Genomic DNA, 13,772 nt, shown 5'->3' with positions numbered 1-13,772 from the left:
AAAGTTAATGGGGTGGGAAGGGGAGACGTAGACTGAAATCACTGTAATCCAGCGGCGAAGAGAGATACGAATAACTGTACAAGGGACAGTGGTTTGAAAGGGAGGTATGACATAAGGTGTTTTCTGGTTGATAAGTATGGACGAGACATAAAGGGAGTGTGGGAAAGAAACAAAATGGTTATTGGGGATTGGTATTGGAGAATGTGTAAGAAAAGTTTCTTGAAGGCATATAATGGATGGGTCATAAGAGGAGAGGATATGTCGGAGGTCAGGTCTGTGAGAGCGGAAACCGCGAATGTTCCAATGAAGGATAGTTACACTTTCGTTGATTTAGCGATAACGATTGCAGTACGTTTTGGAGAATTTGAAGGGGAAGGTGCTAGAGGGTGGGATAAAGAATGAGGTTGGGGAGGTGGTATTGTATCAGGAGGGGTGTTGGGAGGTAGAGGGTCTGGGGAAGAGGGTACTTGTGACATAAGGGATTCACGTGTTTCCAGGAGGGAGTTGAAGGGGTAAAGGGGATGGTGGGAGGGTTAATATAGGTAGGGTTGGAGTCGGGGGGGATGGGTTTTGTTGGGATGGGGTAGGAGGATTGGGTGTAGGGAGAATATGAGTAGGAGAAGGATGGATATCGGCAGTCACTTTGAGAGTGGAGGGAGCGGGAATTGTAGAATTTGAAGGTGGACGGGTATCAGTTTGGGACTCTATTATGTAGTTCTGGATATCTTCAAGAGTTTCTGTAATGGGGTTGGTTGGGGAGTTTTGTGAGATAAAGGTTTTCTTGTGAGGGGGGGGGAAGAGAAGTCTGGTGTCTGAAAAATAGGGGCAAAGGAAGGTGGAGGTGATTGTGAGGTAGGGGAAGAGGGGGTGGAACGTTTATTCTGTCTGCTGCGGGTAGTGCGGGGAGGGAGAGGGGAAGGTGTTGGGGCTGTAATAGAGATTGGGGTGTCTGGATTTAGGACAGTAAAATAATTTGCAAAATAATGATTCCCCAGTCAAGATAATTTGACTGGGGAAGGTAGGAGGTAGAAGAGGGGAAGTTAGATGGAGGGGGGTTGGGTTTAGGAGAGGGTGTAGGAGCTTGGGAGGTAGGGGGATTGGCAGAGTGAGCGACATTACTGGAGTAGGGGGTAAGAGAAAAGCCTTGTCGACGTGCTTCCTGTCTGGCTTCACGTAGAGTGTGTCCAAGTCTGAATCTGAGAGTTGCTACCTCAGACTCAAATTTGTAGGTGGGGCAGCCTCTATAAAATACATTATGGGGGCCGCCACAGTTTGCACATGTGCGTGATTGTGCAGAGCAATTTGATTGAGTATGGCCAGGTTGGGCACATAGCGGGCATCTGGCTGTGGAACGGCAATGTTTGGCAGGATGTCCTAAATGCCAACAATTTTGGCACTGACGAGGAGGAGGTTGGTATGGTCGGACAGGTAGGGATTCCCCACCTATGTAAACATTTAAGGGAAGGTCATGTCTACGGAAAGTAATTTTGGCAATGTTGATGGATTTCTTACGATTCCCTCTGGGAGGAATGGAGTAGCATTGTACATATGTTGCATCATAGTCTGTGAGACAAGCAAGTAAGTCCTCTCCACAATCTGACCATTCTTTGTCATGGATTGGGCAATCTGTTGGGGAGATAGAGACAGTTCCAGTGCAAGTATTGAGGGTTGGATGAGGTTCTGTAGGGGTGGGATTACCACATAGATCAGTTCGTTTTGTTAATGCTATAGCTTCGTTTTCAGTTGTTATTGTGACGAGACGGGAGTGGTCGCGTCGGCTACGGAAAGAGACTTTGCCTACTTGTTTTTGGAGGCATTGTTGGAAGAGGAGGGTGTTTTGAGAGTAGGGAGCTGTGGGAGGGATCACGAAAAATCGGTCCCATTTGGCTGGGCTAAATAGAGTATTTAGGATTCTTGTAGAGGTGGGGGTAGTAGAAGTGCGGGGACGTGTGGAGGAGGGAGTAGTGTTGAGGGGGGTAGTGTTACGGGGAGGTGGGCAATAAGGTTGTAGGGTAGTAATAAGGGGAGATGGGATGGTTGATGAAGAAGGTTGTGGGAGTAAAGGTGTTGAAGTTGAGCATGTTGGGAGAGTAGAAATGTCTCCTGGGGGTTGGTTGTTGATTAGGGTTGATACCGTACTAGTATGCATTGATGATGGGGGAGTTGTTGCAGTGTTCGGAGCCGTGGTCAAAGGAGAGCTGGGATTGGGGCTATTTGATAAAGGGGCAAGCCTCATTGCCCCTAAGATTGGGGTTATGTCTTCATTATTGGTCATGATAAGCCTGGAGTATGTTGGGGAAAAAAATAGTCCACCCCTCAGGGTCCCCTTGAGGGGTAAGGGCCAGGTATGGCAGGGGAATACCGTGCCCATGGTTCCCTCAGGCCGTTCAGGACTGACAAAAGTCAGCCTGTCATCCTTTCAGCACGGCTCTCACACCTTAGGAGGTGGATAGTAAAAGGGATTGGTGAAGAAACTGAAACGAAAAGTATGAGTGGGAAAGAAGACTATGCAAAATTAGTTGAGTCGATGGCTGAGTCCCAAGGTTGAGGAGTTCCCCATCATTGGGTCTCAGTCTTCGTCTCCTAAGCCCCCCCACGACAACAACGGGCAAAGGATTGTGGGGGGGGGGGGAGCAGAGAGTGAAGTGAAAGTACGCCAGTCGGCTCTATCAAAGCACCAGCGTGCGGAGTTAGGAAGTGGTACATATGAAGTAGGAGAAAGGAGAGATGGAAAGTGGTCACTATAGGGAAAGTGGTCTAGAACTGACCAGTGGAAATCTAAATGAAGAGAAGGGGAGCATAGAGAGAGGTCAATGCATGAAAAAGACTGCGTACGTGTATTAAAGTGTGGGGCGACCTGAATTTAGAATAATAAGATCAGCTGTGGAGAGGAATCGCTCTAGAGCTCGGCCACGGGAGTTAAAATCACCTACTATGAGGAAAGGTGATTGAAGTTGGGAAATTAGGTTTTCAAAAGCAACAAAGTCAATGGGGTGGGAAGGGGAAAAGTAGACTGAAATCACTGAGATCCAGCGGCGAAGAAAGATACGAATAACTGTGCAAGGGACAGTGGTTTGAAAGGGAGGTATGACATAAGGTGTTTTCTGGTTGATAAGTATGGACGAGACATAAAGGGAGTGTGGGGAAGAGACAAAATGGTAATTGGGGATTGGTATTGGAGAATGTGTAAAAGTCTCTTGAAGGCATATAATGGATGGGTTATAATAGGAGAGGATATGACGGAGGTCGGGTCTGTGAAAGCGGAAACCGCTCTCACTAACCTTTCAATGAAGGATAGTTATACTTTCGTTGATTTAGTGATAACGATTGTAGTACGTGTTGGAGAATTTAAAGGGGAAGGTGCTAGAGGGTGGGATAAGGAATGAAAGGGGGGAGGTGGTGTTGTATCAGGAGGGGTATTAGGAGGTAGAGGGTCTGGGGAAGAGGGTACTTGTGATATAAGGGATTCACGTGTGTATCCAGGAGGGAGTGGAAGGGATGGTGGGAGGGTTAATGTAGGCGGGGCTGGAGTCGGGGGGGGGGGGGGGGGGTTGTTGGGATGGGGTAGGAGGATTGGGTGTATGGGGAATATGAGTAGGAGGAGGATGGATATCGGCAGTCACTTTGAGTGTGGAGGGAACGGGAGTTGTAGAATTTGAAGGTGGATAAGTGTCAGTTTGGGACTCGATTATGTAGTTTTGAATATCTTCAAGGGTTTCTGTAATGGAGTTGGTTGGGGAGTTTTGTGAGATAAAGGTTTTCTTGTGAGGGGGCGAAGAGAAGTCTGGTGTCTGAAGAGAATAGTTAATGGTTAATGGTTAAAAGCAAAATAAATGTGCTAGACATCTAAGGTCATGTAGCACTATAGTAAATGGTAGTGAAGGGTGGTTGGGCTAAATAGATTATTTAAGAATTTTGTAGAAATTGGGGTAGTAGAAGGACGGGGGCATGTGGAAGAGGGAGTAGTGTTGAGGGAGGTAGTGTTATGGGGAGGTGGACAATAAGGTTGTAAGGTAGTAATAACGGAGGATGGGGTAGTTGATGAAGAAGGTTGTGGGGGTATAGTTGTTGAAGTTGAGCATGTTGGGAGTAGAAATGTCTCCTGGGGTGTTGATTAGGGTTGATACTGTACTAGTCGGCATTGAGGAGGGGGTATTAGTTGTAGTGTTCAGAGCCGTGGTCAAAGGAGAGCCTGGGGTCAGGGAATCGGGCGAGTTTGAATTGGTGGAGCTATTTGATGAAGAGGCAATTGCCTCTAATAATGGTATGGTTAATGGTTATTCACTGTTGGCCATAATAAGCCTGGAGTATGTTGGGGAGAGAAATGGTCCACCCCTCAGGGTCGCTTGAGGGGTAAGGGCTAGACAACGAGGATATGCCATGGCTCCCTCAGGCCGTTCAGGACTGGCACAAAGTCAGCCTTTCATCCTTTCAGCACGGCTCTTACACCTTAGGAAGTGGATAGTAGAAGGGGTTGGTGAAGAGACAGAAACGAAAAAGTAGGAGGGGAAAAAAAAGACCATGCAAAATTTGTTGAGTCGAGGGCTGAGTCCCAAGGTTGGGGAGTTCCCCAGCATTGGGTCCCAGTCTCCGCCTCCTAAGCTCCCCCACGACAACAACGGGCAAGGGATGGGGGGGGGGGGGGGGGTCTGAAGAGAAGGGGCAAAGGAAGGTGGAGGTGATTGTGGGGTAAGGGAAGAGGGGGTGGAACGTTTATTCTGTCTGTTGCGGGTAGTGCGGGGAGGGAGAGGGGAAGGTGTTGGGGCTGTAGTAGAGATTTGATTTAGGATGGCAAAATAATTTGACTGGGGAAGGTAGGAGGTAGAAGAGGGGAAGTTAGATGGAGGGGGGGTAGGTTTAGGAGAGGGTGTAGGAGCTTAGGAGGTAGGTGGAATGGCAGAGTGAGCGACATTACTGGAGTAGGTTGAACATGTTGGGAGAGTAGAAATGTCTCCTGGGGGTTGGGGGTTGATTAGGTGGATACTGTACTAGTAGGCATTGAGGAGGGGGTAGTTGTTGTAGGGTTCGGAGCCGTGGTCAAAGGAGAGCCTGGGGTCAGGGAATCGGGAGAGTTTGAATTATTGGGGCTATTTGATGAAGGGGCAAGCCTCATTGCCCCTAATAGTGTATTTACATCTTCATTATTGGCCATGGTAAGCCTGGAGTATGTTGGTCAGAAAAAGAAAGTCCACCCCTCAGAGTCCCCTTGAGGGGTAAGGGCTAGGTATATAAGGCAGGGGAATACCGTGCCGATGGCTCCCTCAGGCCGTTCAGGACTGGCACAAAGTCAGCCTTTCATCCTTTCAACACGGCTCTCACACCTTAGGAAGTGGATAGTAGAAGGGATTGGTGAAGGGACTGAAACGAAAAAGTATGAGTGGAAAAAAGACCATGCAAAATTAGTCCCAGGGTAGGGGAGTTCCCCATCATTGGGTCTCAGTCTCCGCCTCCTAAGACCCCCCCCCCCCCCCGTGACAACAATGGGCAAGAGATTGGGGGGGAAACTGAACCCAAATCGCTTTCATGACGTCCTCTCGAAGTTCGATATCAAATCCTCATCTAAGCTAGAATTTATGCTTCTTTAGTTTAAGGAATTGGTGAATATGTAACCTGTATCCGACTGATGATAGTAATGCACTACAGACACCATACTTCATATAGGCTTTCATAGTTATTATCACCGCAATTTAATTTTAAGCCCGGTTCATGGCCGTAAACGAATGAATCCTGCGACCGCCGCACCGAGAAGTTACTTACGCTCATAGAATTGAAGTGCCTGAGACGCGCAGTTAGATTATTACCGCAAGTTGATTTTATGCCCGGCTCACACTTACGCTCATACGATTGAAGCGCCGAAAAGCGCACTGTTAGAATTAAGTTCAGGCCCAGCTACCTATGTATTCGAAGCATATGTACTTGCATATTTAGCCCAAAGATATGGAATTCTTGTCCAATTAATTTTCTCTCTTCAGTATGATGGTACTCTACTGAACTTGCTAATCCTAACAAATCCAAGTCATTAACACCCACTTACTTGACACGTTACCCTTCTTGTGACAAATTGTTCTTGTTATGCTCTCATTTTTCTTGCATCTTAGTAAGGTGATTGACAAACGTATTATTATCCCCTCCTTAGCCCTTTTACTGGCCTGGTACACTTATATTTCAGCCTCTGAAACGATTGACCCTCTTCGCTACTGAATGTTACACCTCAGTGCGAAACCTTCACCGCACCCTCTACCTTGGCACGCGACGACCCTAGCGACCATCGGATTACCAGCAACCATCTGTAGATACCGAACAGAACCTGTATCCCTATGCGCTACTGCAGTGTTTCAAGCGTTGCAGACGGCTCGAGGACGAGCCTCGCGCGTGGCCGTGCGATGTCAACAATACGTAGCAAAACCGGGTGGCGCACTTCACACTTCCGTCCAAGCAGCTGCCCTTCTTGGGCAAGAAGCAGGTGCTGCCTAGCTTTCTCTTTTCGCACAGGAATAAACATCCGCCCTCGAAGGGAACTGCCGCATAAAAGGGCACGTGCGTAAGACGAAGGGAGAGACACGGCTGACAGGCCAAGCCACACAGGGTCCAGCTCCACCAGCTCGTCCTCCAACCGGGGACACGGGGGTCTCATGGGGGTCTCATATCTATCTTCAGGAATAAACCATCAAGCTAAGACCCCTTTCATTGACCGCCCAAGACCATCTCTCTTATCTGGTGCCTTGTGGTGGTCTCTTACGCTTACATACGATGAAATCTAGGAGGATTGGAGGAGCACTGTACTCATATCACATCATAGTCCGTAAGGCAGGCGAGTAAGTCTTCTCCACAGTCTAACCAATTTGTTTATAGTCAGGGCAGTTTGCTGGGGAGATATAGTTCCGGTACAAGTTTTGAGGGCTGGGTGAAGTTCTGCAAGAATAGAGTTGCCAGAGAGATCAGAGTTGATAATGCTATAGCTTGGTTTTCAGATGTAATTGTGACGAAACGGGAACGATCGGGTTGGCTACGGAGAGACTTTGCCATTTTTTTGGAGACATTGCTAGAAGAGAAGAGCGTTGTCAGAGTAGGGAGCTGTGGGAAGAATTACGGAAAATCGGTCCCATTTGGCTGGGCTAAAGAGAGTATTTAAGATATTTGTAGAGATGGGGGTTGTAGAAGGACGGGGGCGTGTGGAAGAGGTAGTAGTGTTGAGGGAGGTAGTATTATGGAGAGGAAGACAATAAGGCTGTAAGGTAGTAATGAGGGAGGATGTAGTTGATGAAGAAGGTTGTGGGGGTAAAGGTGATGAAGTTGAGCATGTTGGGAGAGTAGGAATGTCCTGGAGATTGAGTGTTGACTTTGGTGGATAATGTACTAGTAGGCATTGAGGAGGGGGTGATAGTTGCAGTGTTCTGAGGCGTGGTCAAAGGTCGGGGAACCGGGAGAGTTTGAGTTGGTGGGGCTATTTGATGAAGGAGCAAGCCTCATTGCCCCTAACAAGGGTATAACGTCTTCATTATTGGCCATGGTAAGCCTAGAGTATTTTGGGGAGAGAAACAGTCCACCCCTCAGGGTCCCATTGAGGGGTATGGGCTAGACAGAGGAATATCGTGCCCATGGCTCTATCAGGCCGTTCATGACTGGCACAAAGTCAGCCTTTCATACTTTCAACACGGCTCTCACACCCCTCAGGGTCCCATTGAGGGGTATGGGCTAGACAGGGGAATATCGTGCCCATGGCTCCATCAGGCCGTTTAGGACTGGCACAAAGTCAGCCTTTCAGATTGGAGAAGGGACGGAAACAAAAAGGGAGAGGGAAAGAGTAAAAATGAGAGCCAAGGTAAGGGAGATCCCCAGAATTGGGTCTCTGTCTGTCTCTTAAGCTCATCCACGAAAACAAAGGACAATTAGGAGGCACGAAGGAAAAAAATCAGCAGAAAGAGGAAGGGTTCGGCAAGGGATTAGGGGGCCAGGGAGAGAAAGACTGGGCAGAAAGAGGAAGTGATGGGAGGGGGGAGATTTGGATAAAACAAACAATACTATTACTGCATTTTTATTTTAGATATGTCTTGGGTGGATCACACTTGAAAAGTTTACTGAGATCAGAATAAATACTGATGATTATACATATGTGCATAAACATCTTTGTGTTAAAAGATTTACAAAAATTATGCACAGCTAAATAATAGTTAAAAAGCATGAGATCAGTACCATTGCACAAATTCACTAAAATCAATATGCCCTATCAAGACCCAATTAGGAAATGATGCACTGAATACATGAGGAAGTTGGGTGGGAAATCTTAAATGGGAAATTCAGTATCACAGCTTCCAGTGCAAAAGGAAAATGCAGCCAATCATACTATATGGCACAATTCGAAAATGAAAATAACGAGACCTTAAAACTAGATGAAAGACAATCATCCTGCACCACCTAGCATTACAATAAATTATTAAATTGATGTGGTGGACTTAGTCAAAGTTCTTAAAACTTTCTTGAATGTTCAGTTGAGCAGATACTCTTGGACCAACATAACTTAACAGGTGTAATGAAATATTACCCAAGGAACTGACTGAATGCATGACTTGCAAAAATACCTACAGCCATGTAACTGTCACTGCCTATCTTTGCCTACATAAGCCCAACTGACGAAAATAAGAAATGACAAAGACATTCAGTTCTACAATTTGTGAAGAACTAAAACTATATATAATTCATTAAGTACAAAGAATTATGCAAAGATCAAGTATTCTGAAAAGATGCTATTATGCTGGGTATGATATGTAATATAATATACACTTTGTTGTAGGGTTAATAATATACAATTTGGAAATAATAACCCATACAAAAAACACTTACATAGCACCTTAGTTATTGTAAATTGAGTATATTGGCCAACAACACAAGATACCAAAATGCAAATGTTTAGGCTTTGTTGCAAAAGGCACTTAATTACTATAGATATTTCACATCAAAAATATTGTATTACTGAGAGAGAGACAGTGCACCTTACTTGTTCTTGCTCATATTTCTCGATTCCAAGTGATAAAAAGTGTAATGTATTTAATTAATAACTTTGTGTTCAAAACCAACATCTTCATAAAAGTGACAAATGGTAAATTTGATTTGAATAGATTTTGAAACACATGTATTAATCAGATTTAACTTTCATTTTATCAACATGATTTTTTGTTAGATTTTAGCTGCAAAACTAACAAAAGTTTTAAGACATGGCATAAGTGCTCAAACCTCCTGCATTCATTTCTGTGGAAGTAACAGTACTAACATCAACACCAAATTATTGCACTTACAAAATAATTTTATGTACAGGAGGAGAAAAGTTACAATAGTAGGAGTCATAATTGTGTGAATATCCACTGCTGATCTGCATAATTAACTACTTTTAATAATATGCAACAAAGTATCCTTAAAACTATAAGAAATGCACAATAGGTGATTGATTATCTAGCTTACTTTCTAAGCCTACAACTCCTAGCGCTGGATACAGCTTGGATATTTATACATTTACAATTATCATATTCATAAAGAATATAAAAGGGAATCTGATCACAGATCTAACAGACATATTGTGCAAAAATATTTAGTATAAACTATGACTTCCATGTGATTGCTTAAGTTACATACATTACACATTACACAAGGCTAAATTTATACATACAATTTTAAATGCTGACTTCATGAAGTTATGAAAATATGTACAATAAGTCAACTTCCTGACAACATCTTTAACATATCTGAGGGAAAAGTTCATTTACTTATGACTCCCCTCCTCCCATTCACTACTATGTGCTGATAAAGAAAGTTAATGTATAAAATGAAGATATGATCCTTGAGCATCCCTAATGGCATTAGAAAGAAGTAACAAACTGCTCATTATTTTTACCTACAAACCAGAATATCTATAAATAAATGAAATTTCATTTATTTAATATAGGGTACATGTGTACCTGGTCTGAACTTATTTAAGCTCCTTAAGGCTTTTGAAAATATCTACATAGGACAAAGATGATTCTGAGTTGTGCTCAACATTCTTATACATATGTACATGAATACATATATGTATATGAGTGTCTACCTATAAAAATGGAAGGCTTTCACTACCTTTGATAATATTGTCAATTTTGTTAAATAATGCATACATAAGAGTATGACTGTCAGGGGCTAATCATCTATTTAAATCTCTAGTTCTCTTGACCTTTGACACCATTAGATAAATCACATCAAACTTAAATCAATTTGGATTAATTTCCCATGTCTTCCAAGTTATATAAAAAAGTTTTGAAGTGGTTGCTTTAAATACCTGTGTAGGTGTGGCTGAGCAAATGAGCAAATGCAAACAGATTCAATAGTATACAGTCTGGACTTAGATATTATTTCCCAATCTCATTATGGTGAACTTCTGATCTTGCTCGCATCAGAAAAATACTGTGTAAACATCAAGTGCTGTACATGATATTTTCTTAACACCCTGTGTGCCTTACTTATACTGCTGTAAAGCATTAATGAACAGTAACACTAAACACACATGCCACATCAGTTACACAGGTAATTATTTTTAACCACCTATATAGAACTAGTGTGTGATCAGTAGTTTTGTAAATGGCACATTGATCACATTCTGATCTTAACAAAACTACAAAAATCTATATTAAAGTAACTGACAAATTATGGGAAACTTTATAATTATTTATTTTAACACATCTTGTGTTTCCTTAAACAGATGATTACTTGCTGAATAACCCCACACAGGATTGTCTAACAATTTTTTTGAATCATTATCTGGTTTGAATTTTCAGACTGATCATAAAGTATTACAGTTAACTGAGGAAATTCTTATATCATGCTGATTTCTCACTACAATCCATAATCTTTTATGGCACATTATACAAGTACAAATGTGATTCTCTGTGACTGCAAAACAAGTAAGTACATTTGTGATTCCTATGATTGCAGAGGAAATATACCTTGGTTCACTCCACCTAAAAACAGTACGTTTCCTCTCAGGACATCATACAACACATTATAATGGTATGGATCAGATTACTTGCAAATGTAATTAAGTCACTAATGTTTGCACACTTAATCCCATCAATAACAAACACCATCAAAACCTATTAACTGCACAATTGAACATTTAGCAGTTTAATAAAATGTAAATTACTCATCCTCAAATCCTTCAGCACTGACCACATACACTTAGCAAATGGAAAGGAAGTTGCATCTTCAAGTTGCTTGATATGTGGTACAAAATTAACTAACTTCATCTGTACTGAAAACTCTATGGCCAGATATTACACCACACATTCAATACTGCAATTCCAAGGAACATCTAGGCTTTTATATATAATTTGATAACCCTGTCTTCTCTTTCATGTACAGGCTGGTGTGAGCTTTTTTATTTAACACCTTGGCGTAGTTCCCTATAGGCAGATGATGATATGGTTGCATGCTGTGAGTAAGAAGCAAAAAGTGGATGTGGTGATTTGCTAGTGTACGCTGCATTTGAGAATTTGCTTGGAGAGGACCTATATACACTTTCCCGTCCACTCATACCATGGTGAGAGTATCCATTGACTGGTGATATGTTTGGTGAGGACTTCTTGACTGGACTTACTTTCTGTAGTGATGCCTGTCATAAAAAATAAAATCATTTGAGCTTATCACATCTTTTAACAACCTCCACATATGGGAAAATACTACTCTACAAAGTTACATTGTGTCATTCATCTAAAAATGTTTACAAAATGATGACTGACCTGTTTGTTATAACTTGTTATAACCTTTGTGGGTGAGCTTTCATTTGCTGGAAAAGTCAACGAGACTGATCTAGTAAATGGTCCACGTCTGTCTGCTTCATTACTACTTGCATTTCCTGAACCAAGAGTGACAGTCACACCCCCTGAACGAGCGACAGGAACACCTGGAATGCCACTGAGCCCATCAAGACTACGATGTCGCTGAGAAGTTCCTGAATACTGATCTGTTGGATGACAAAGACAAGAAAACTAAGTAACTGGCCATTACTGTTTAAAGCCTACAAACATGATAGGCCATGAGAAAATGATAGGCCAAAACATTTTAGAGAGAAAAATTCAATAAAAGGAAACAACTTCAGAAGACGCACCTGCAGAATAATGACTGTGACCTCTTTCACGTCTCTTCTCTGGTGTCAGCTCCGAGGGTCGGGAGATGACAGGTGAAACAGATTTGTGACGGCCATTGCTAGCAGGACTAGAGCTACTGGAGGATTTGGCAGATGACTTGGCTGAAGACTTGCCCGAGGATTTATCACTATCTTTTGAGGACTGTCGAGCATATTCTTCAACCTTTGGGATTGACTGTCTTTCTAATTTACGTGCAACAACTTTCACCTTAATGGGTTGGTTTGCTTGTAAGTTCTGGTTTACTCTACTTGGACTGACATTATTTGTATTATGAGAACTAACATTATTCTGAATATTACGCTTTGACTGCAATTGGCTGAGATCCTTAGAGTGTCCCTGACTATTTCCAACGTGATTAACTCTTGTACTACTAACACTATTGCTTTGGTCACTATTTGAAGAGTTTTTGAGTCGGCTCTTGCGGGATGCAATTAGTTCATATAATTTATTTCGGTAGATGTCTACACTGAGCTGCACATCATCACGGATACATGGAACTACAGCACGGTCCAAGCAAGGTTCATTGGCTGAATTGTGGAATCTGTAAGAAAGAAAAACAGCACAGCATGTAGATGGTTATCAATCTTACAGACTTGCACTTCAGTCTAAATGTCTTAACCCATTGACAACAGGTACATGTACTGTCCACTGTAGCTTTGCTGTGAATTTTGTAGCACTGAAAAGCTTCCACCAGTGCTCAACCACCAAGGATCTCAACTGATTTCCCCATTCCTTGAATAATAGGAATGTTTTTTATTTCCAGTGTTAATAGCAACAATAGTTATTATCCTTGTTGATATTATGAGTATTATACTATTATCAATAAAAATAATAACTAATCAGGTAGGATAGTAGGACATGCACTGACTCTTTGGTAAACAAGTGCTTGTGGAACCATCTGTGTAGAAACAAATCAATACACTAAAGTCATTGTGGACATAACATGTGTGTCATGTCAATTTTTAAATAGCCAGCAAACCATATTACCAATAGTAAAATTGGTTGATAGTTCTCTCTCTATATATACTTCTATATAATATATACATATATTTCTACATCTTCACCATGAAAATAAAAAGAGACAGTATATCACTACTAACACCCACCACTGGCTACCTACCTGGCAACATAAGGGTGTTTGAGAGCTTCTTCAGCTGTAAGTCTTTTATCTGGACTAAATACCAGTAATTTTTCTACAAGATCTATTGCATCACTCGGAGCCCCAGCCAGGATTTCTTTCAGAGGTTTAGGAATACGACTTCCATGGGGCTTACTTAGTAGCGTAGAGGCATACTGTGATGAGACTAGATGGAGATCTAAAATTGAAAAAGTAAATCCATTAATACAAACCTATAAATCTATGTAAATAATTGGTTATCCTGGTTTTATTTATGTGATATATTCCATTACTCATTAACTCAATGCCAACAGGTATGGCATGTACGTACATGCCATGCTCACTCTGAGCTTGTTTATTTGTTTTTACACATAGATGGCTACACTTGTACAAAGTCATAAATGAGCCAATTACGAGTACTGCCTGTCTCACCTGTTTACCCTTTTCCTTGATTTACGAAAATATTTTACAATATCTTATTTTGCTGT

The 13,772-nt window shown here is 42.3% G+C and overlaps 1 protein-coding gene across 1 annotated transcript in view; it reads right to left on the bottom strand.

The window, feature by feature from the left end:
- Positions 1-8,022: 8,022 nt before the first annotated feature.
- Positions 8,023-13,772, bottom strand: part of LOC125047068 (extracellular signal-regulated kinase 2-like) — a 75,207-nt gene continuing 69,457 nt past the window's right edge. Inside the window, exons 6-9 of the mRNA XM_047645154.1 lie at positions 13,288-13,483; positions 12,128-12,708; positions 11,760-11,983; positions 8,023-11,632 (exon numbers count right to left, since the gene is read on the bottom strand). Coding sequence (XP_047501110.1) covers positions 11,399-11,632; positions 11,760-11,983; positions 12,128-12,708; positions 13,288-13,483 — 1,235 coding nt within the window. The 3' untranslated portion in view covers positions 8,023-11,398. The remainder of the gene's footprint in view (positions 11,633-11,759; positions 11,984-12,127; positions 12,709-13,287; positions 13,484-13,772) is intronic.

The sequence above is a fragment of the Penaeus chinensis genome, chromosome 40, assembly GCF_019202785.1.
Source record: "Penaeus chinensis breed Huanghai No. 1 chromosome 40, ASM1920278v2, whole genome shotgun sequence".
In the NCBI taxonomy this organism is placed as follows: Eukaryota; Metazoa; Arthropoda; class Malacostraca; order Decapoda; family Penaeidae; genus Penaeus; species Penaeus chinensis.
Note: the sequence above shows the minus strand (reverse complement) of the source record. Positions and strands in the feature narration are given on the sequence as shown.